The sequence below is a fragment of the Notamacropus eugenii genome, chromosome 7, assembly GCF_028372415.1.
Source record: "Notamacropus eugenii isolate mMacEug1 chromosome 7, mMacEug1.pri_v2, whole genome shotgun sequence".
Taxonomy (NCBI): Eukaryota; Metazoa; Chordata; class Mammalia; order Diprotodontia; family Macropodidae; genus Notamacropus; species Notamacropus eugenii.
The window spans coordinates 76,181,445-76,204,733 of NC_092878.1; the positions used below are offsets into that span (position 1 = coordinate 76,181,445).

General features: G+C 36.9%; 1 protein-coding gene across 1 annotated transcript in view; it reads right to left on the reverse strand.

The window, feature by feature from the left end:
* Positions 1-23,289, reverse strand: part of KCNK10 (potassium two pore domain channel subfamily K member 10) — a 194,007-nt gene that overhangs the window by 109,407 nt on the left and 61,311 nt on the right. The window contains exon 2 of the mRNA XM_072622666.1: positions 21,356-21,684. Within this exon, the coding sequence (XP_072478767.1) occupies positions 21,356-21,684 (329 nt within the window). The remainder of the gene's footprint in view (positions 1-21,355; positions 21,685-23,289) is intronic.

Genomic DNA, 23,289 nt, shown 5'->3' on the forward strand with positions numbered 1-23,289 from the left:
CTGACACAAAAAGAAACTAAATTAACCAGTCTCAGAGAAAGAAATTAGATCAATTTTATAAATTTAAGTACCATACCAGAAAAAGTACCTTGACCATAAGAATCCAAAGGGGAATTTTTCCATACTTTCAATGAAAAAATAAACCCTGAAATAAAAAAATGCAGGTTCATACCAAATATTTTTCAATTCAATTCAATTCAATGACTATTTAGCATTTGCTAAGTGGAGGAAGTCAGTAAACATGTATTAATTGTCTACTATGTGCAAGGCACTCTAAGTAACAGGCATACAAAAAAACAGCAAAAGACAGTCCCTGCTCTCACGTCTAGTGTATAGAATGCTGGTGATAAAAAAGATAAAACAAGACAAAAATGCTTTCCTAAAAAAAACTTACAGTCTTGCTAAGGTGATAAGTATCACAAAATAACTACAATACAAAGTACATTATAGTCAATACATTGGTCAGGCCCAGAGAAAAATTAGATGTTCAAAAAGGGAGAGATCTTTTCACTCCTGGAGGATTGTGGGAGACTTCATGGAGAAGAAGACACCTAAAATTGGCCATGAAAGATGGTGGAACTATGGAGGGAAGACGACTTCAAACATTTAGGACAATGTACCCAAAGGTACAGAGGTAGAAAATTTCAGGACAAAATTCAGGACCTGTAAATAGCCTTATTTGACTGAAATACAAAAAAGCAATAGAATGAGATAATGCGATATGTATGGAAGAGCTAAACACATTATGAAGTATAAAATGTTTGCATTTTATTATAGAAAATGTGGTCTTTAAGAACCTACTCCAGAGGCTAAGAAATCAAATGATATGGACAAAACAATTGTCAAAAGAAAAAATTAACAATCCATTAAAAACCACATGAAAGACTGCTCCAAATCACCATTAATAAGGTGCCTCCTTATCCATGAAGCCTTCCATGATCTTCCAGATGTCAAAATAACTCTGAACATTTATTCCACATCCAGCAAATTGGAAGGAATGACAAAAAAAATAGAAACAGTTCATATTGAAGGGGCTGTGGGGAAGAAGTTCCACTAATAAAATGTTAATGGAGTTATGATTTGTTCAACCCACTCTGGAAAACAATTTGCAATTATGCCAAAATAATAATAAACAAGAATTTTTAAAGCACTTACTATGGAGGAGTCACAAAAGAACAAAGGTTCATATCTTTTGACTAAGAAGTTGCACTACCAAGATTCACTGTTGTGTTTGTCCTTTGTTCTCAAAAGAGGACCATGACATCAAGATGATATGACTTTGATTTGAATGAGGGAGGGCTGTGCAAGGTCACCAACCTCACTTTCTCCTCCAGAGCTATCTTGGTCCGGTGACCAGATATTCATGAGGATGACTGGAGATGGCCCAGGATGCAACGTGAGACCCTGGCCTTTTTAGGCTAAGGTCTTATCATATTCTCACTTTAAGTGAGATACATGCATTCAATGAATAGACTTCTTTAAGTAATTACTCAAGGGATGGCCCCTTTAATCAAAAAAAAAAAAATCGGACTGGGAGGGGAAGACCCTCAGGGTTCTTGGGTAAAAAAGAAACAGTTACTATTTAGAAAGGTCCAGTGAGTGAGTAAGTGAATTAAAGTATTAAGCACCTATTATGTGCCAGGCACTATGCTAGAGACTGAGGGTCCAAATACAAAAGTGAGACAGTCCTTGCCCTCAAGGAATTTATATTCTAATGGAGCACAGGGACAGCACACATAGGAAAATGATGACCAAGGAAGGGAAATTTAGTTTGAGGAGTCACATGGTTTGTTAATGGAGTCACAGAATGATTGATTGCCATGACCCTTCCACAAGCAATGACAATATTGATTTGATTACTATTCCCCAGACAAAAGGTAGAAAGGGAGAGAGTGGTGCTGAAGTGACAAAATAGATTGATGGCAAGATATCTAAAGTGGATGATTAGATGGGATATGATCCAAAACAGAAGGGTCTTATATAAGACCCTTATAGCATTCATAATAGCATTTTTTCATGCCAGCAAAGAACTGGAAACAAAGTCAGTGCTGGTGAATAGCTACGGGAGGGCCAGAGGGGGGAAACCTGCGACCTCAAGGCCACATGTGTCCTTCTGAGTCATCGGGTGTGGCCTTTGACTAAGTTCAAGTTTTACAGAACAAATCCTTTTATTAAGGGGATGCATTCTGTGAAGTTTGGATTCAGTCAAAGGGCCACACTTGAGGACTTAGAGGATCACATGTGGCCTCAAGGAATCAGATTTCCCACCTCTGGACTAGACCAACCATGGTCTATGAAAGTAATGGATCATTACTATTTTGTAGGAAAGGACAAATATGAAAAATTCAAAAAAAATCTGATGATTCATATGAACTAATGCAAATGAAGTAAGTAGAACTAGGAAAATAGTATGTATAATATAAACAGAAATAATAATAAAATTGAATGCTACATAATTGTAATGACAAAAACTAGCTCCACAAGAGGAGAAATTCAGCTCCTTTCCTTCATCTCAAAGATGAAGTGGAACTTTATGGGCATGCAATATTTCATATGCTGTCAGAAATGCTCAATATATTGGTTAATTCTGCTGAACTGTATTTTTTTTCCTTTCTTTTAAAATTCTGTTATAAGGAAAGGCTCACTGGGTACAGGACATAGGAGGGTCATATTCAGAAATAAATTAGATTTTTTAAAAAGTGTCAATAAAAATGAAATAAAAAATGTAAAACCATATCTTGACTTTTTAATGACAAAGACAAGATTTTAAAAGACAATTATAAACAAATTTCCCCATTAATGCAGGTGCAGAGCTACTGAGAATATTACCTACAGCAATTCATCTTTTAAAAAAATCCTTTAAGAACAACTAAAGTTTATTAAAAATTAATTGTGTGGTAATAGCAATAGATTCAGGAAAGGTCTTTGACAAGATGTAATATTAATTTATGAGGAAATTTATGAAAAGAAAAGAAATAGAGGAGCTTTCCCCAATACAATAATAAGGGTTTACTTGAAGCCAAAGTCAATATCATATTCAATTAAGTAATATTAAAAATATTCAGATCATAAATAGTAATGCAACAAGAGAGTCTAATTTCACCACTTCTGTTTTATATAGAGTCAGAAACACTAAAAAAATTATGCTAAATTGGAAATGCTAACAATCATATTAATGAAGTAAAAAGAAATTAATATGATTAACATAGAAAGTAGGGGATGAACATATCATTATTTGAAAATGATGCAATGATTTACCTAAAAAATGCTGCTCTCAGTAATAAGATTATTTAAACTAATAAATGAGTTCATTAAAGTTAAAGGATACAAAATAAGCCACAAGAACAATTTGCATCTTTATGTCTATGATTTTACTTGTATTAATAATTTGTCTACCAACATAAATTGCAATTCTACTATGACTTAACAGACAACCTTCATGATTTGATGTGGCCAAAATATTTATCACTTTTTGGTAATGAATCTATGCAAAGTTCACTAGGCTGGTCATTGGAGTCAGATACAGTATCTGCTGATGGACCTGTACTCAAAGCTTTTCCAACTTGACAAGTCCTGCCAGACCTTGAACTCTGTTGGAATCATTTCCATGTCACCATAAAGCACTGAAATAGGACTCAATTGGAGGAATCCTCATACAGTACCAATATTCACCAAGAACACATAGCAATAAATAGATAGGTAGGTAAATAAACAAATAAAAACTCCTTTACCACAATGATAAAACATTAAATATTTGGAAATTAATTTACCAAGACATACACATGATATTTATAGACAATGATAAAACTGTATTAACAGAAGTATGGGACATTCAGTGTTCACAGATCAATCAGGTCAATGTAGTAAAACCTTCATTTCCCTCCAATCAATTTATAGAATTGATGTAATATCAACAAAAAATAATAATGGGTTATTTTTTTACATAGAATTTGATTTAAAAAACAATAGCACAATTTAGGTGGAAAAATGTATTTTTTAAATCAGATTTGTGATTTCATCAATGTGGAGTATTTCACATTGACCAGTTTCATCATTCCTAGTAAGGAACTGCCTCTACCAATGTACATTAGCAGCTATTCTGAAACATAAAAGCCTTTGACCTAAAGAGTTGTCTGGGATACGGAGAGTTTGAATGACTTACTCAGATCACACAACTGGTCTGTGTTGGAGGATGAACTTGAACTCAGGTCTTGTTAAGGCCAACTTTATATTCCCTAGGTCACACTGAATGGACAAGGCATTATAATGTTCTACGACTTTAAACCTTAACACAAAATAGTTGCCCTCAAAAATATTCAGTACTTGAGAGAGAGAAAGGAAGGAATGAAGGAAGGAAAGAAGGAAGGCAGGGAGGGAGGGAGGGAGAAAGAAAAGAAGAAATACAGCAGGATCAGAGATGTCAGAGATACAAAAAAGTAGGTACAATTCAACAATTCAATTCAATAAGCATTTATTAAGTGCTTACTATTCTCCAGGCACTATGCTATGCACTGGGGATGAAAAAGAAAAACAAAACAATTCCTGACTTCAAGGTATTTATATTCTACTGGGGAAAAGAGTAAGTACACAGATAAATAAATGCAAAACATACAAAATAAATATGTAGTAATTTCCAGGGGAGAGAAAGGGAAGGTGGCACTTCAGCTGAACCTTGAAGGAAACTTTGCCAAGAGGCAAATGTCAAAAAGAAAAGCATTCCAGGTATGGAAGGCAATCTGTTCAAAAGCATGGAAGTAAAACAAAAGTGCAATGATATAACAGAAAACATCAAGTTGCACTTTACTGTAAGTAAAATAGTTTCAAAAATAGTTTCAAAAAGGCAAAGTATTGTGTAATCAGTCATCCCTTCTGGAACTCCTATTCTGTGGTTAACTAACAACAGAGATTTCTTTCTCATTCTAGACTTCTTTCTCACTCTTTTCATTTTCTGGCACTCAGAAACTTGGTTGCTCCAGAAAACAATGAATTCCTAGCCACTCTGTCTGGCACTGGATGCGCAGTCTCCTCATACATCCTAAAGCATTTGGTCATAGAGAAAAATAATCATACTCATGGATTTTCACTGACATTTCCAGACTCAGCAACTAAAGAGCCATCCTTCCAGAGAGTCAATCCTATTCAGAGCCTGGTGGCAGTTAACTACTTATTGGCCCTCAAGTTATTCTCCTTTTCTTATGAAATCAGTACCTAACTCAGGGTTGTCTTCTTTGCCTCAGCCCCTTTCCTTTATACTAGGGAACATCTAGGTGTATAGAGCTGTTTCCTAAGTTCATCAACCTCCTCAGCTCCCATGTTCTACATCTTTAAGTCTACTTAAGTCACATATAGGAATGGTCATATCCCTGACCTAGCCATTATCCATAAGTATTCTGCTCCCATGATTCAGAATGACTGAGTGAATGAATGGGAAAACATTCATTAAGTGCTTAGTATTTGCCAGACTATGTGCTAGCTGTTGTTTGTGCTTCCTTCTCAGAGGACCAATGATGTCAGGAAAGTGATATCTTGACTTGCAAGTGAGTTGGCTTTAAATGAGGCAGGACTGTGCAAAGTCATCAGCCTCACTCTCTCCTCCAGGTCATCTGAGTCCAGTGGCAAGACACAGGTCAGGACCGCTGGAGATAACCTCACTTGCAGTAGGAGACCTTGGCCTTTTTAAGTTAAGGTGTTTCCCAGGTCTCAGTTTGTCTGAGGCAACACCCATTCAGTGATTTAAGGCTAGGTAAGAAATAGGCAAAAGATGGCCTAATTTGTTTACCACCCCCTCCAAAAAGTACCCAACATATTGGGAGGGAAAGGACCTCAAGATTTCTGGCCAGAACATTAACAATTGCTATTTCAACTTACTCTGAGTCATCTAAACCCAATGACCAAATGAGGCTACTATTGGCCAGTCAGTGAAAATCTGAGTGATTTGGATTTAAAGGTAGAGTCAAGTAGCTCTATTTGAATTCCAATGGGCTTTATCAAAGGCTAGCTTTTCAGAGCTCTATTTCAAGAAATTACAAATAAAACTATGGGACAAAAGAATTAATTGTTCCAGTTTTTTTAATAACAGCATTAAATAAATAGGGAAGAGAAAAAAATCTACCCCCCAAACCTCAAGACATCTAGCAAGGTTTCAGTGATCAAAACTTGTGTTCCTTTGGCCTTTCTTAATACTCTCTTGAGTCTTGTATATGAAGATCAAATTTTCTGTTGAGCTTTGGTCTTCTGATTAGGAAGGTTTGGAAGTCCCCTATTTCAGTGAATGTCCATCTCTGAAAGATTATGCTCAATTTCACTGGGCAGCTGATCATGGATTGTAATCCAAGCTCCTTTGCCTTATGAATATCATATTCCACACCCTCCAATTTTTTCACATAGAAGCTTCAAGGTCCTGCATAATCCTGACTGTGATTCCATGATATCTAAATTGCTTCTGTCTTGCTGCTTGGAGTATTTTCTCTTTGACTGGTAATTTTGAAAATTGGCTATAACATTCCTTCTCCTTCAAGAGTTGATTAGTGGATTCTTTCAATGCTTATATTACCTTTTGGTTCTAGGACCTCAAGGTAGTTTTCCTTGATGATTTTCTGAAAGATGCTGTCTAGACTTTTTTCATCATAGTTTTCAGGCAGATCAATAATTTTTAAATTATCTCTCCTGGATCTAATTTCCAGGTTAGTTGTTTTACCAATGCAGTATTTTATGTTTTATTCTATTTTTTTCACTTTTATTTCTGTTTGGCTGATTCTTGATATCTCATAGAATCAATAGTTTCCACTTGCCCAATTCTAATTTTTAAGGAACTGTTTTCTTCTATTAGATTCTGCACTTCCTTTTCCATTTGGCCTATTTTATTTTTTAAGGTGTTCTCTTCAGTGAGTTTTTGTGCCTCCTTTTCTATTTGACCAATTCTATTTTTTGAAGAGTTGTTTTCTTACTGGGAAAGAATTTTTGCAACTAGTGTCTGTGATAAAGGCCTCATTTCTAAAATACATAGAGAACTGACTCAAAGGTACGAGAATACAACTCATTCCCTAATTGATAAATGGTCAAGGGATATGAACAGGCAGTTTTCAGAAGAAAAGGTTGAAGCTGTCTGTAGTCATGTGAAAGGGTACTCTGAATCACTATTGATTGGAGAGATGCAAATCAGGGCAACTCTGGGGTACAACATCACACTTATAGGGTTGGCCAACATGACAAAAAGGGAAGATGATAGATGCTGGAGAGGATGTGGGAGAGTTGGAGCACTGGTTCATTGTTGGTGGAGCTGTGAGCTGATCTGACCATTCTGGAGAGCAATTTGGAGCTATGTCCAAAGGGTTACAGAAATGTGCATGCCCTTTGACCCAGCAACACCACTTCTGGGACTCTGTCCACAGGAGATCATGAATCTAGGAGGGGGTCCCACATGTACAAAAATATTTGTAATGGCTCTCTTTGTGGTGGCCAAAGGCTGGAAATCAGGGGGATGCCCATCAATTGGGGAATGACTGAATGGGTTGTGGTATATGAATGCAATGGAATACTATTGTGCTATAAGAAATGATGAACAGGAGGACTTCAGAAAGACCTGGAGGGACTTATGTGAACTGATGCTGAGTGAGAGGAGCAGAACCAAGAGAACTTTGTACACAGCAACAACCACAGTGTGCAAGGAATTTTTCGGTAGACTTAGTACTTCATTGCAAGGCAAGGACTTAAAGAATTCCCAATGGACTCTTGAGGCAAAATGCCTCCTACATCCTGAGAAAGAACTATGGAATTTGATCACAGAATGAAGCAGACCACTTTCTTTTGCATTATGTTTTGTTTTGTTGTGTTTTATGATTTCTCCCATTCATTTTAATTCTTCTATGCAACTTGACTAAGGTGAAAATATGTTTGATGGGGATGTATGTGGGGAACCTATATAAAATTGCATGCTGTCTCAGGAAGGGAGTGGGGAGGGAGTGGGAGGGAGGGGAAAAATCTAGGATATATGGGAGTGATTGTAGAACATTGAAAACAAATAAAATAATTTATTTAAAATAAATAAAATATAAAAGTAAAAATAAAAAATGAAAAAATAAAGTTGTTTTCTTCAGTGTACTTTCTTTTCCATTTGGTCAATTGTATTTTTTAAGAACTTGCTTTCTACAGTCAATTTTTGTTCTTCCTTTTCTGAGCTATTGACTCTCTCTTTCATACCTCTCATTTCTTTTCCCAATTTTTCTTCTACCTCTCTTATACAACTTTTAAAATCCTTCTTGGGCTCTTTCAAGAAGACTTTTGGGGCTTGAAACCAGTTCACAGTATTGTTTGAGGTTTTGGATATGAATATATTGACAATGTTGTCCTCTTCTGAATTTGTGCCTTGATCATCTCCATAATTAGAATCTATGGTCATCGTCTGTTTCTGCTTTTTGCTCATGGTATTCCTGGCTTTTAAAGTTGAGTTCTCCTACTGGAGTGCTGTGTACACTGACTCAAGCTTCTTGTGCTGAGAGCCTAGGACCTAGTCACTGGCTTTATGTGCTGGGCCCTCAAATGCTGGCAGCTGGATACTGTAGGGGTCTGGCAGCTTACCTGGTGCTAAGCTAGGGTCAGCAACACTAGAGGTCTTGGAGTGGGGTGGGGAGTCCAGCCCCTGGGGGATCCCTGCTCACCTAGGCACTTTTGAAAGCACTCAAATGTTTGGCTGCTAGAGGATGTCTACTGGCCTGGAGCTGTGCCTCCGGGAGTTGCTGGAGAACAACACCAACACATGTGGTGGTTCTCCAAGCTAGTGTCTACCAGTAACCCTGCCTGTGCTGAGGCACTGAAGGTCCTAGTATTGGCGCTTGCCCACTCTACCACCCTACAGATCAGGATCTCCCCTTGATTTGCTGAGGTGGGGCTTGCCACTGGTTTGTTGGGATGCCTCCCATCCTGTACTACTCTCCCTCCTCAGAGCAAGAGAGGCCTTTCCCATTAATCCCCCTAGCTTCCTGGGCTACAAGACTGCTGTACCCCATATTTCTACTGGCTCAATTGTTCCAGGGTTATTCCTAGGATGATATTTTCTGGATTTTCAAAGGTCAATAAGGGAGGGTGAGAGCAACCTACTTCTTATTCCACCATCTTGGCTCCTAGGAAGCAGAACTCCCTGGTATATTTATAAAAATAGAATTCATACAGTACTTTACTATTTACAAAGGACTCCGCATATGGTAAGTCATTTGATCCTCACAACTTACTAGGCCCATTTTACAGATGAGGAAATGGAAGCTGAAAGAGGTTAAATAACTATTCCAAAGTCACACAACTAGGAAGTGTCTGAAATAAGACTTGAACTCAGGTCTTCCTGACTCCAACTACCAAGATCTATCCACGGCATCACCTAGATTTCTATACCTAAATTTGTATTTATATTTATTTGCTTCCTTCCAGTAAAATGTAAACTCCTTGAGGGCTCCATTTTCTTCATTGCCTTTGTATGCCCAAAGCATGGTTCAGTTCAGTGTCCATGACAATGTAAGTACTTAATAAATGCTTGTCCAATTAAATTGAATCAGTAAAAGAGAGGGGACTAGATGACCTCTGAAGCCCCTACTAGCTTTGATGACTTGAAGATTTATGCATTTATACAGAAAGATGAACACAAGTATAATTATTTTTCCTGCCTTGATTCCTCATTTGCAATTTCATTTTCCAGAACCATGACCATTTTTCGTATTACCTTTTTAATTTCTGACTTAAGGAGATTTAGTTCTTCTTGACTTCCCAATGACTCAATCAACAGGCACAGGGACCAAGATAATAAGGCTCCTGATGCCACTGGGGACCTAAAAACCACTACAGGCTTAGTCTTGTAAAATACAAATAACTTTCTGCTTGATCACTTCACTCATGATATAGCAATGCTCCTTATTTTGGGAAAGCAGTTAACAGGCATTCCAGCATTCTCTGAAGGCTCAGTCACTTGAAACAAACAAAGCCCCAACACAAGCAGTGGTGTACAGCATGACATACTGCACATCACCTGCTGCTGCCGTATCTGTTATTGAAACTTCCTAAACAAAAGATAATCCACTTAATGTGACACAGATCCTTCCTGTGAGGGGGAGAAAGGAGGACAGAAAGGGAGAAAAAGGAGAAGCAAAGAGAAGAGTGGGATTGTTCTCCCACTATTCTTCCAAAGTATAGGGATTTTCAGTCCAATTAGCAGTGACCTAATGTCATGTTAATTGCTAAATTATTACAGTTATAGGATATTAAATCTATAGAGATCATATAATCCAGAGGTTCTTAATCTTTCTTGGATGCTATGGATCTTTTTGTCAATCTAATGAAGTATATGGACCCCTTCTTAGAATGTTTTTAAATAGATGAAGTAAAATATTCAAAAAAATTCAACTGAAAGACAGCCATCAAACTATTTTTAATAACAAATTCACAAACCCTATGTTAAGAACCTTAATAGCATTCCATCTCCTATGTAACCTTGGGCAAGACATTTACTGTCTCTGAAGTTCAGTTTCCTCATAAATAAAATGGATATGGTGACTGTTGACCTGAAGAGGTTGAAGAATGCAGAACAAAATCAGAAAGCACACACCAGTCTAGCTTGACTGGAAAATAGAGGTGAGAAGAGGAACAGAGTGATATGAGGTTAGATATGAGGCTGAAGTCAGAGGGTAGAAGGTTTTAATGAATTCCATAGATCCAATCCTTGCCATTCAATGAAGAAAAGAACAATTAATTATCCACCATTTATTAAGCACCTACTTCATGCAGGACACAGAACTAGCTGCTGTGAATACAAAGTGCATGTATATATAAACATATACAAAGTAAATACAAATTAAATGCAAGGTATTTTGGGGATACAGGATGCTAGGAAGTGAAGAGATCAGGAAAGGGTTTGAATAAAAGATAAAATAAGTGTAAAAAAGAAATAAGGGATTCTTCAAGGTAGAAGTGAGGAGGGAAAGCACAGGAAAATGAAAAATAACATATTGTGTGTGAGGAACTGACTAGTTTACAGACAGAGAGAGTCAGAGTGATACATAATGAGGCTGAAAAGGTAAGTTGGAGCCAGACTGTAGAAGGGCATTAAAAGTTAAAATGAGGAGTGCAGTGTATGTTTTATCCTAGAGGCAAAAGGAAGCACTGGAATTTATGAAGTAGGGGGATGATATGGTCAGAGTTATGCTTAAAAGAAATAATTTTGACATCTCCATGGAGTGTAGATGGGGAATGGAGAACCTTGAGTCAGGAAGATCAATTAGGAGGCGATTGCACTAGTCCTAGCAAGAAGAGATGAGGGCCTGAGCCAAGGTGGTGGCTATGGGAATATGACGAGATAGATATGAGAGGTAGAGTGAAGGGATAAACAGGAAAATTTGGCAACCAATCAGATATGTGAGATGAATAAGAGTAAGAAATTGATAATAAATGCCAAAGTAACAAACCATTCAATCAGAAAGTTAGAAAGAAACCATTAGTTATAATTTCAATTTTGCCACTTGCTAGCTGCATGACACTGACCAAAAAACATAATAATATTAATAGTAACGGTAACACCAACAACAAACATTCATATAACATTTTAAGATTTGTAAAGCACTTTATAAATATTATTTCATTTATCCTCATAGCAACCTTGGGAGATAAATATCATTATTATCTTCATTTTATGTTTTTCCAATGAGATATTTCACACTGAGAAGTCTTATAGAGCAGCTCATTCCAATTGCTGGACATCTCTAATTGTCAGGTATTTCTTACATTATGTACATATTATGTACCGTGTTAAGACATACACAATATTTTATGTGTAGGTGTGGGTGGGTTGGGTGTGTGGGGGTGTGTGTCTCACCAAGAGTCTTATCACCATTGTCTTTGACACTGCCAAATGGTTCAACATCAGAAACTCATATGATTTTATCAGTGAAAATGATGATTAAAGCTATTGAGGTTTTGCCATCAGCTATGCTTAGAATCATGGGACCCTTCTTTCTGACTGACAGCTGAAACTTTCATGTATTTTATCTCTCTCATTAAAATATGAGCTCCTTGAGAGCGAGGACTGCCTTTTCTGTTTTTATCTTCACCACTTGGCACAGCATTTTTCACACAGTAAGCTCTAGAAAACTTTCCTGATATTCCTTAATGCTAGTGCCTTCACCTTATTATCTTCAATTTTACATAAAATGTATATACATATATTGTTTTTACCTTTCCAAGGTCACAGGCAAAGGAATAAAAGAAACGGTCCCTGACCTGGAGGAATCAAAAATAAAACACTAAATCTTAAAAAAAAAAAAAAAAAACAAACAAACCACAAGAGCATTATTTTAAAATTTTTAATCATATAATGTTGTCACAATCACCTAAGCAACATTAGTTGCCCATAACTTTGGAGTGGTTATTAACCTCTCTCTGTTTCTAAAGTTGTATGTAGCCAGCTTATACAATCAGTTAGCCAAGGCTTCTTTGAGCCACTATTTCTACACTGAGGCAGCTAGGTGATGCAGTGGATAGAGCACCAGATCTGGAGTCAGGAAGACCTGAATTCAAATCTGGTATCAGACACTCATTAGCTGAGCAAGTCACTTAACCTTGCTTGCCTCAGTTTTCTCATCTGTAAAATGATCTGGAGGAGAAAATGGCAAACCACTTTTCTTTGCCAAGAAAACCTCAAATGGAGTTACAAAGAGTCAGACACAATTGAAATGAATGAACAACAAATTTCTACACTGGTCTTCATACTGGAGCGATGACTATATTTTCATGAGAGAAAGAGAGTAAGAGTCAAATGATGCCTCTGTGTGGCAGAGCAGTACAGCTCTAGGGAATCTGGTTACACAAGTGGCTTTTCTTGTGTGTCTATGTTTCTATTCCCCTGTGTCATGCATGTTCCTGAGGATAGTCTTGTGCAGTAAATGTGTTTCAGGTCTTAACACATAATAAACATCAACAGTGTTAGTGATGACTATGCCATGAAGTCCTTGATTATATCTTCTGAGTCCCTACCTATTCTCTTAGGTAACTCTATGTCAAAGCTAGTAGGACCCTTACAGGAATAATATATAAGCACTACTTGTGCTCTGTTTCTCAAGACCAGTATTGTCTCTCTTACACCTCCTGAGGCCATCTAGATATCTCCATTGCCTGGAGATTTACCTGGAGGCACCATCCCATAATAATCCAATTTAATTCAAATCAATTAATTTAAAAGTATTTATTAAGCCCTTACTGTTTACAAAGGACTCCTGTAAGGAAATCTAAAGAGAAATAAGAAATAGATACTACTCACAAAGAGTTTGAAATTTAAAGGAGGGTAAGGTAAAGATACATGTATACAAAAAATTACAATCCAAAAATAAAGTGACAAAGGCAAAAGAAATGTCCAGCCAAAGTACTTTAGAAATTTGAGGACACTGAGATAACTTTCAGTTGAATGGAAGCAAAAACATGTCAGAGCAGGCTTCACAGAGAGGCGGCACATGAATATGGGATTTAAGAGAGGGGGTTCAGAAGGCAAGGATGAAAGAGAGTTTATTCTAGACACTGAAATGGGATGAACAAATCTCTGTTCATAGCTGAAATATGACAAGACAAGATAGAAAATCATAAAATATATAGTTGAAAGTGCTCTTTAAGATCATCTAGTTCTCCTATGCCTATAAATATGCGTGTCTTCTCATCTATAAAATACCTTTATTTCACCCTTAAAGCACTTGTCCTATATTTCTTCTCTTTTTCATAGCCTAACTCCTTAAAAATGTTGCCTGCTCACAGCCTCCACTTCCCCACTTCCTCCTCCCCTACTTACAATCTGACTTCTAATACTACCACTCTACTAAAACTGTTCCTTCAAAGATTATCAGTGGTTTTTTCAATTGCTAACTATGAAGACCTTTTCTCAGTTTCATCCTTCTTGACCTCTCTGTAGCTTTAGATATTGTTAACAACAACAAAACCCTCTTCCAAGATAATCTTTGATTTCAAGGATTTATCACTGCTCTTTCCTAGTTTTTCTACCTCTGTAATCACTTCTTCTGTCTCCTTTGAATTAAAACACTAGATTAAGAGTGGTATTTGGGATGCCCTAATTTTGAGTATCATTCAAGACTTTCCTGTGCCCTCTTCTCTTTTCTTCATCCTCTCCCTTGATGATCTTCTCTGTTCTAATCTGCTCTGTTCAGTGATCATCTCTCTGCATATGCAATCCTAGTCTCTGAATTCCAGTCCCACATTATCAACTGTCTGCTGGACAGCTCCATCCATATGTCCCATAAGGATCTCAAACTCCTTATGTCAAAAACAAAGGTCACTGTCTTTCCCCCTACATCCACCCTTCCCTCCAACTTTTCTATTTTAAGGACATAACAACCCAGGTTTATAGCCTCAAAGCCATACTTGACTCTTCCATCTCCCTCACCACTTGTCAATTTCTACCTTCACAGCATCTCTCATCTCTATCTCCTCTCCTCTTACAAAACTACTGTCCTACTGTAGTCTCTCAACACCTCTTACCATAGCTGTTTTTGCAATAGGCCCATAATTGTTCTCACTGCTTTCATTCTCTCTCCTTTCTAATTTACCCTCCTCAAAGTTTCCAAAATCTTCCTATGGCATACTAGTATCTGCTTAAAAAATTTCAAGGATTTTCCAGATAAAAAATTTTCCTCAGCCTGACATTTAAAGTCCTCCACAATCTGACTTCATCCAATCTTTTCAAAGTTTTTTCATATTGCTCCCTTTTTATACTCTGTGTAGTAGCCAAATCATACTTCTAGCTACTGCCTAAATTCAACATTCCAGTTCCCATCCTTGTGCCTTGGCATATGCTATCCCTCAAACTGGAATGAATAATTTCCTCCTTTACTTCCATCTTTTAATTTTTAAGTTCCTTTCAAGTCACAGCTTAGCAAGTGTCTGAGGTCAAATTTGAACTCAGAGAGGTGAGTCTTCCTGACTACAGTCCTGCCACCTAGCTACCCCTCTTAAAGTATATGTGGAAATTATTCAATTACCAACTGCAAATGTCACACACACACACACACACACTCACCTATACACACTCACCTATACACACCTATACACAGATACCCTCACCCTTGAGTTCAGGTCTGAATTTTCAATACATCAGAAAAAGAATAACTTTTACCTATAGGATGTTGGAATGAATAGTGGCTTTGGAGTTGTAGGATATGGATTATAAAATGTCAGCCCTGCCACTTGTTAGCAGTATCATCACAGAATCACATATCTAGAACTAGAAGAGACCTCAGAGATGAGATTTTTCACACAAGTCCATGGCAGATGAAGATCATTTGAAAAAACTAGAGATGTTTAGCTTTGAGAAGATGTGGGCTAGGAGGAAGATGTGGAGCAGGAGAAATGGGACAAGATAGTTGTTCTCAAAGATTTAAAGACTTGTTCGCATGGAATCAGAAGTAGATTTGTTCTGTTTGGCTCCTAACTAACAGAAAATGGATGAAAGCTGGAAAAGTCCAATTCAGGCTTAATGCCAGGAAAAATTTTTAAGTTATAGCTATCCAAAAATGGAATGGGTTGCCTCAGGCAGCAATGTTCCCCTTCATTGGAGAGTTTCAATCAAAGGATGGATATCCTTGTGGGGATTTTGTAGTGGGGATTCCTTTTGAAATATAGATTGCTGAGGTCCCTCCCAAACTCTTCTTCCTGTGATTCTGTGACTATATTATTGAAATAGTCTTGGGAAGGAAAGATGAAGATCTAAATAAGCATGATTGTAATGGGAATAGAAAGAAGTTGAGGAAATTTGGGGGATTTTACACATGTGAAAAATGTGCTCCTAATAAAAAGAACTCTACCCTGAAGCTTAACTTTGAAAAGAGTATATTCAGCAGAGCTAAGACCCATATTCATGCCATTGTTCTCAATTTATTATTTGCCAGTCACCTCAGAACTTGGTGCATTGCAGTAAGACTATTTTGCCAGCTTAGGAAACATTGAATTGGAAAGTCATCCAAATAAAAAGCCCCAAAGACATTTCAAACTCCACAAAAAGTATTTTAAAGTGCTTTTTTTCTTATGAGATGAGTTATTGCTCTTGTACATGATTGTGCACACATATATCTAGATATACATATACACATGTATATATACATATTTAGAGTTAAGGTTGAAATTGCATTAATGTTAATTATGATATAATTTAATGTATATATTTATGTACTATGTAAAATAACATTAAATAATACAATTGTTTTAAGAACATGTGGTCCTCAGGGAAGGTGCCATGTCCTAAGAGCTATAAGAAACTTCCCATAGTCAGTGATAGCCAGATTATAAAATTTTCAAATCTTGCACAATACCATGCCCCTTTAAATAAAAGCATATATTTGTGAAGATATGAGTGTATATATAGCCATATTCTTGACAGTAGTCTATGAAAAGAGTCATTTAAATTCCTATGAAGTTATTCTTGAATTGAAAACAATAATGATACTAACTCCTTGATCAGTTTTATGGTGTAAGCTTTTAAATCATCTGAATATACATTTTAATAGTCCCTAAATTAATGAAAACAATTCTTAGAATTAGAATCAAAGTGATAAGGGATAAAGGACCCATAAAGAATTCCTAAAAACCCTAAGGAATTATTTTGTGGCTCTAGGGAAAATGAATTAAGAAATGTCCTTTCTACCTGTTAGGAGGGGAAAAGACTTACTTCTTTTTTCCCTCCCCAAAATCTGGAAATATTTAAAGAAGAGGTACGTCTAGTTAGGGAACTCACAGACATATAAGACTTAGAGATCATCTATTCCAACTCTCTCATTTTACAGAAGAGGAAACTGAGTCCCAAAATGGTTACACACAGTAAATGCTTAATAAATGATTACTGATTAATTTCAAAACTGACTCTGCCAGAAAAGTGATAAGATAAGTGATATTAGTAGGGAAAATATCTAGGTTCACCTAATGAATTAGTTTTTCATAAAAGAGAAATTTAGAGCATTGGTCTTAGAATTTAAAAGAAAAAAGTTCTCTCTTTTAAAAACAGCTGTGTAATATAGTTATAAACTCATGTTTAATTCTATGGCAGAGAACATACATTTTAAAGTTAAAGATGCAATTGCAAGTAATTAAGAACTAATGCAGCCCCAGGAAAGGTGCCATGTCATGAAAGCTGTAAGAAATTTCCCATAGTCAGTGACAGTCAAACAAATTACAAGATTTGCAGATATTGTGCAATAATATGCAGATAGTATGTGGAATTTCCAAGTGATGGGCATAAAGAGTCAGGAAGACCTGAATTCCAACCTGCTTCTAACTCATAATATCTATGTGACCCTGGGCAAGTCATCCAAATAAAGAGCCCCAAAGACATTTCAAACTCCCAAAAAGTACTTTAAAATGTATTTTTTCTTATGAGATGGTATGTATACATACATATTTAGAGTTAAGGCCCTGGGCAAGTCATTTAATTTCTAAGTGATTTAGGCAAACTCCCTAAGACTTAGCTACTAAATCACAGATGAAATGTTCTGTGTTGGTAGACAAGGCTCCCATACCAAGAGTTCTCTATGAATAAATAACAGATTTTTCTCATATTCACATATGTGAATTTTTAATATATATGACCATGGGGCCAGTAGGCATTGTAAGCTATCATCTAGTCCAGTGGCGTTAAATTCAAATAGACATGGGGACCACTAAACCATGTGTAAAAATCACTGCGGTCTGAATGCTGACTTAGAAAACCACATTAATATTACTTATGTTCTATTACATTTTTATTTTGTTAAATGCTTCTCAATTAAATTTTAATCTCATTCAAGTTGTACTCAAGAGTGTTGCTGGCTGTATGTTTGACACCTCTAATTAATCTATGAGGTAGCTAGGTGGTAACGTGGATAGAAGTGCCAGGATTGGAGTCAGGAGGACTCATCTTCATGAGTTCAATACTATTCTCAGACACTTCCTAGCTGTGTGACCATGGGCAAGTCACTTACCCCTGTTTGCCTCAGTTTCTACATCTATAAAATAAGGTAAAGAAGGAAATGACAAACCACTCAAGTGTCTTAGCCAAGAAAACCCCAAATGGGGTCATGAAGAGTCGGACATGACAAAAACAACTGAAAAACAAATCTAATCTATCCCTCTGCCTCCAGATACACCCACATCCAGATCCTCCTAGCCTATCTGTAGAGGAGATTCCAAAACCACAACTCCTTCCAGTAAAAGGAATCACTTTTGGGAAATGTATCCTTGCCTCTAAAATCTGAGCTTCTTAAACTACAGCTGAGGTCCACTTCCTCTTATTCCAAGATGAACTTATCAACTTATGGTTTGTTGTCTATTTGACCAATGCCAGTCACTGCAGGGTGATCTTCATATACCTGAAGATTTATATTGAATTGTCCCTCCTCCTGCCAACTTTCCCTTCAGCATATTATTTCCTCTGTCCTTTCTGTGTAGTTATTATACTTCAGTCTCCTTAAGGATCTTCACAACTCTTTTCACATTCCTTAGAATTTCACTGTAAAAATTAAAGAATACTGGCTTGGCAAAAGAGAGAGAACAAATATTTATTCAATCTACCATATGCCTGGTACTGTGCTAAGCACTTTACAAATATTCTTTCATTTGATCCTCACAATAGCCCTAGGAAGTAGGTGCTATTGGTAGCTCCATTTTCTTTTAGAGTTGAGAAAACTAAGGCAAACGGAGATAAAGTGACTTGCCTAGAGTCACACAACTAGTAAGTGTCTGAGACCAGATTTGAACTCATCTTCCTGACTTTAGACTTGGAACTCTAACCACTGTGCAATGTCTGTGAATGAAAGGGTCTGGGTCCTATTTCCAGATCTGCTATTAACTAGCTGTGTAACCTTAGGTTCAAATGAGATAATGTATATAAGCATTTTGCAAAACCTAAAGGACAATATAAAATACAAACTATGATTGTTATTATTTTTATTAATTCAAAAATCACGTGACTTCTATGGGCTTCAGTTTCCTCATCTGTAAAATAGAGGAGATGGGTTGGATGAAACAATCTCTAATGTCCCTTCCAGGTCTAAATCTATGATGCTATTATCCAGTTTCAGAAGCACAACTACCCATCCAGCTATGGGTTTTTCCAAAGAGAACAAGCAACTCATTTCTATTTTGTGCCAAACATCATAGCTGAGATTCCTGGTAGAATAATTTATTTGTTCAGTAAAGCATTTCCCTAAATGCATTTTTCTGCCTCTGCAGTCTGTGTCATTAAGATGCTGTCTTAGTTTTCAAACAAACACCTCAGTGTGGGGCCAACCTCAGGGAAAACTACACTCTGTGAAGACTTTCTATTTGATATCCCTGGAGTTTTACTTCTGCTCCCTGCTCTGAGGTTGGAAGCAGCTGGAGCAGAAGGATTTGCTTCTGGAGAAGCACTGACAACCCCATCACATCAGCTTAAAAGTGTCAGCATAAGAAATAAAGCTCTGACAGCAGCAGTGCCCCTATAGCAGGGGCCCTTAACCATTTTAATAACATAGATTTCACTGGCTATCTAGTGAAGCCTACTGACTCCTTCTCAGACTACCATTTTTAAATGTATAAGATATACACAGGATTACAATGGAATCCAATTATATTGAAAAATAGTTACCAGAATATTAAACGAAATGAGTTCATGGACCCCAGGTTAAGAACCTGGTTCTATAGGATGGGTTCTGGAGGCACATGCTACTATGCCTCTGTTCTTGACATGCCACTATTCAAAATTAGACTTCAGGAAAAGAATAGGTGGTGTATTTATCAAACTGGAGGGTAACACAAAGTTTGAAGGAACTGACAGAATGCTGGATAAGAGAACTAGGACTCCAAAAGATCATAAAAATCTATAATAATTATCTGAACTTCATACAGCAAAATTTAGTAGGGCTTCTACACTTGGGTTCAAAAAAATCAAAAGCACAAATACAAGATAGGATCATCATGACTAAGCAATAGTTCATGTGTAAAATGGGTTAAGAGTCATGTATGATGCCTCAGTAAGGTGGATGAAACATGAGAGAATATGTATATGGCCATAAAAGAATAGATCAATCATAAAAGACAAGAATGGCCACAAAATTGTCCGGGAAAGTAAAAATATCAAAAACTAGGATAAATTAATCAGGCAAGTTAAATTTATGTAGCATTTAATTGTTGCGAAGTGATTTCCAGACATGATGTCATGATTAGAATGAAAATAAATTAAAAGAGAAGGTACTCTCCAGAACATCAAGAAGAAAAGTCTCTACCCTTTGACCATTGATTTGACCCTTGACTTTTCTGGATAGCTCTAGTTCTTCCTGTTAAAACATAGTACTGCAACTTGGAAACAAAGGACCTAAACGTAAGGAGACTCAGGAAAAAGGAAATCACAGGGAAAAAAGAATGGAGGAAGGAGGTAAGGGTCCCATGAGAGAAAAACTTGTACATTCTCTGCATTTCTAGGTAGTATATTGCCATGTAGAACCAGAAGTCAAAATCCAGTCTCAGAGAAAGACACTCCTCCATCTCCTTTTCAAAGTAAACTACAGCACACATGAATTTGAGTACATCCTTTCCCACTTCCTCTAGGGCCTTGGTGGTTCAATTTTTTCCTTCTAAATTGCAAATGACAATTGCAAATATTATATAAGCAATGATTCTGATTTCTCTTTCTTCCAACATGTACAATTCTCCCACATCTTCAAAATAACCTCCATTTTATTCAGATGCCTTCATTTAACTGTCCTAATTTTCTCTTTACTTTCCAAGACTTTTCTAACAGTGGCTTACACCCATTGCTTCCATTTCTTCACTACTTATTGCTTCTTTGACACTATGAATCTTGGCTCTTGTCCCCACCACTTCAGTGGAATTGCTTTCTCAGACATCACTAATGCCAACCAAATCCATTCTCAGTCTTTTTCTCTCAGTCTTTCCTAAGCTCTAAAAACTATTAACCACCCCCCCTTTTTCTTCACAGTCTCCCTTCCTTTGGCCTCTAAAACAACATGCCAGCCTAACCCCAAGCACAGAACCAGTGTTCAAAAATTTATTGAATTAAAAATCTAAGATAATCTTGAATAATATACACTGTTTGGTTATCATAGCCACCCTCTAAAGATGCACAATAGAGTTGACTGACGTTTCCAGACTTGGCTTAGGAAGACAGCACCAACAACAGACATGGAAGGTTCTCTAACATCAAATCCTACCAGATCCACAGCCCCTCCCTCCGCCCAAAAATATCAATCCATGAAATGCAAAACTTAATTATCCAGAAAGTTGACTGCAAAGACCCCTTTCCTTCAGTATAGTTGTTTTATAGCTGACAAACAGAAGAGTCTGTTAACTCACAGCTCACCTGAATCAGTGTATCTAATTCCTGTGGGCCCACACACTTATGATCCTGAAGAAACTCTGCCTTCTCCAAGGCAATTGTATTTTTCTGGCTGCTCTCAAAGGGCTGTTCAAGTGCCCGGAAGACAAGACCTCCTGTGACCAGATAGACCACCACAACTACAAAGATGGCCACAACTGTTTTCCACTTCATGACAGTCTGTAAGCCCTGGGAGGTATTTTCCATGCTGGCAACCACTGTGGCTCGAGAGGAAATCGAGAGGCGTGGGGCTGTGTAGTGCCCGTTAGTGACACTCTTGGGCTGACAAGCCGGTGCTGCCGCAGGAACAGCCACTGAAAAGAAAAGGGAAAGAAAAATAAAATTTGTTTATAAATACAAAAATCAAGATGTGCCTAAAACAAAGCACAGATGTCTTTCTTGGGACAGCTTTCAAACTTGGGAGATTAAAAATTGACTTGACAGTTCTGCAATTAAAGCATCAGATCAGTTACTAGTTGTCTGAGTAGAAGAATGAGAAGTCAGGAAATCTAAGAAAAAATACACACATGTATATAAAATATATATTCTTTATTTTTATGCATCCTCCTACATTAAAACTTTATAAAGCTATTTCTCTGATTTTCCACATTTTCTCATCTTTGGATTTTTATATGATGATAAGCATAACATACCCACAAAAGTATCTCCATATTTGAAAAACCTGTGCCTTTGAGCTCAATTTGATCAAGCAAACACCTGTGAAGAATAAGCATAATGAAAATAATCACCTGTATAGCTGGTCTGCACCGTAGCAAGTATCAAGAGCTGATAGTGAGTAAGAAGTAAGAATAGTTAAAATTCAAGACAAGCTGAATATTCAGACTTTATCCACAAATACAGGTGCATTGTCAAGGAGAGCAAAGGAAATAGAAATCCAAACACAATAAAGAGACGTTGCCCATCTCACAGCAGTTACAAAGAAGGAAGAAGAAAACTGACCCTGGTGAGTGACCTTCATGACCCTTTTCTGAATTCTTCCCAGGGGTCCATGACTGCATACATGTCAGGAACCATGTCTTGTGAAAAGTAGGTAGGCCTTTAATAAAAATTCTTGAACTGAGAAGAATTGTAAAAATGTGAAAATATAGATGCAAATTCCTTTCCATCTATTAGTAATAGTTTTGGGGTTGTTTTGTATTTTTCTGATGTACTATTCCTGGATTTTTCCCCAGATTTAACAGATCTCATGATAGCCTCTAAAGTAAATTATTCCTTGTAGGGACAACTTCATATCTTGAAAATAAACCAGCTCTCCCTAATCCTTGACTATAATGGCAGGAAGTTCATAATAACCTTTTATACATAATTTTATAATGCATTAAAGAAAATTACGCTGATATAGGAATCAATGCCGTGCCTCCTCCACCCAAATTTCAGCCTTTCTTCATTTTTCTCATTCTTTGTAAAATGACTGTCAGAGCCCTTTCATGTTGCTGTGTAAATAAGGTATTAGGAGATGGCAAATATGATTACCCAAAAGGAACACAAATAATTTAACTCCAATGAGAGCTGAGTCGAAACTATCTCGTGTTCTAGAAACTTGACTGGGGCAGATGCTGGGTTATTTGTCATACCGTAAAGACTACCAAAAGGTTGCAAAACCATTCTTGGTATTGTTGGGGGATTTTTTAAACTTCATCAACATAGTAACAAGTAGCTATGTTTCAGAGTCAAGAAGATGGTCTAGGCAGTACTGTGCGTAGAGCACTGAACCTGGAGTTAGAAAGGGAAAAAAGAGATTCAGAATTTATATGACACCTACTATGTGTTCTTGTATTATCTCTTGTGATCTTAACAACCACCTTGGGATGTAGATGCTATGATTATCCCCATTTTAAAGATGGGGAAATTGAGCTTTGTTGTTACTGTTTTGGTACAGTCATTGTATCTGACTCTTC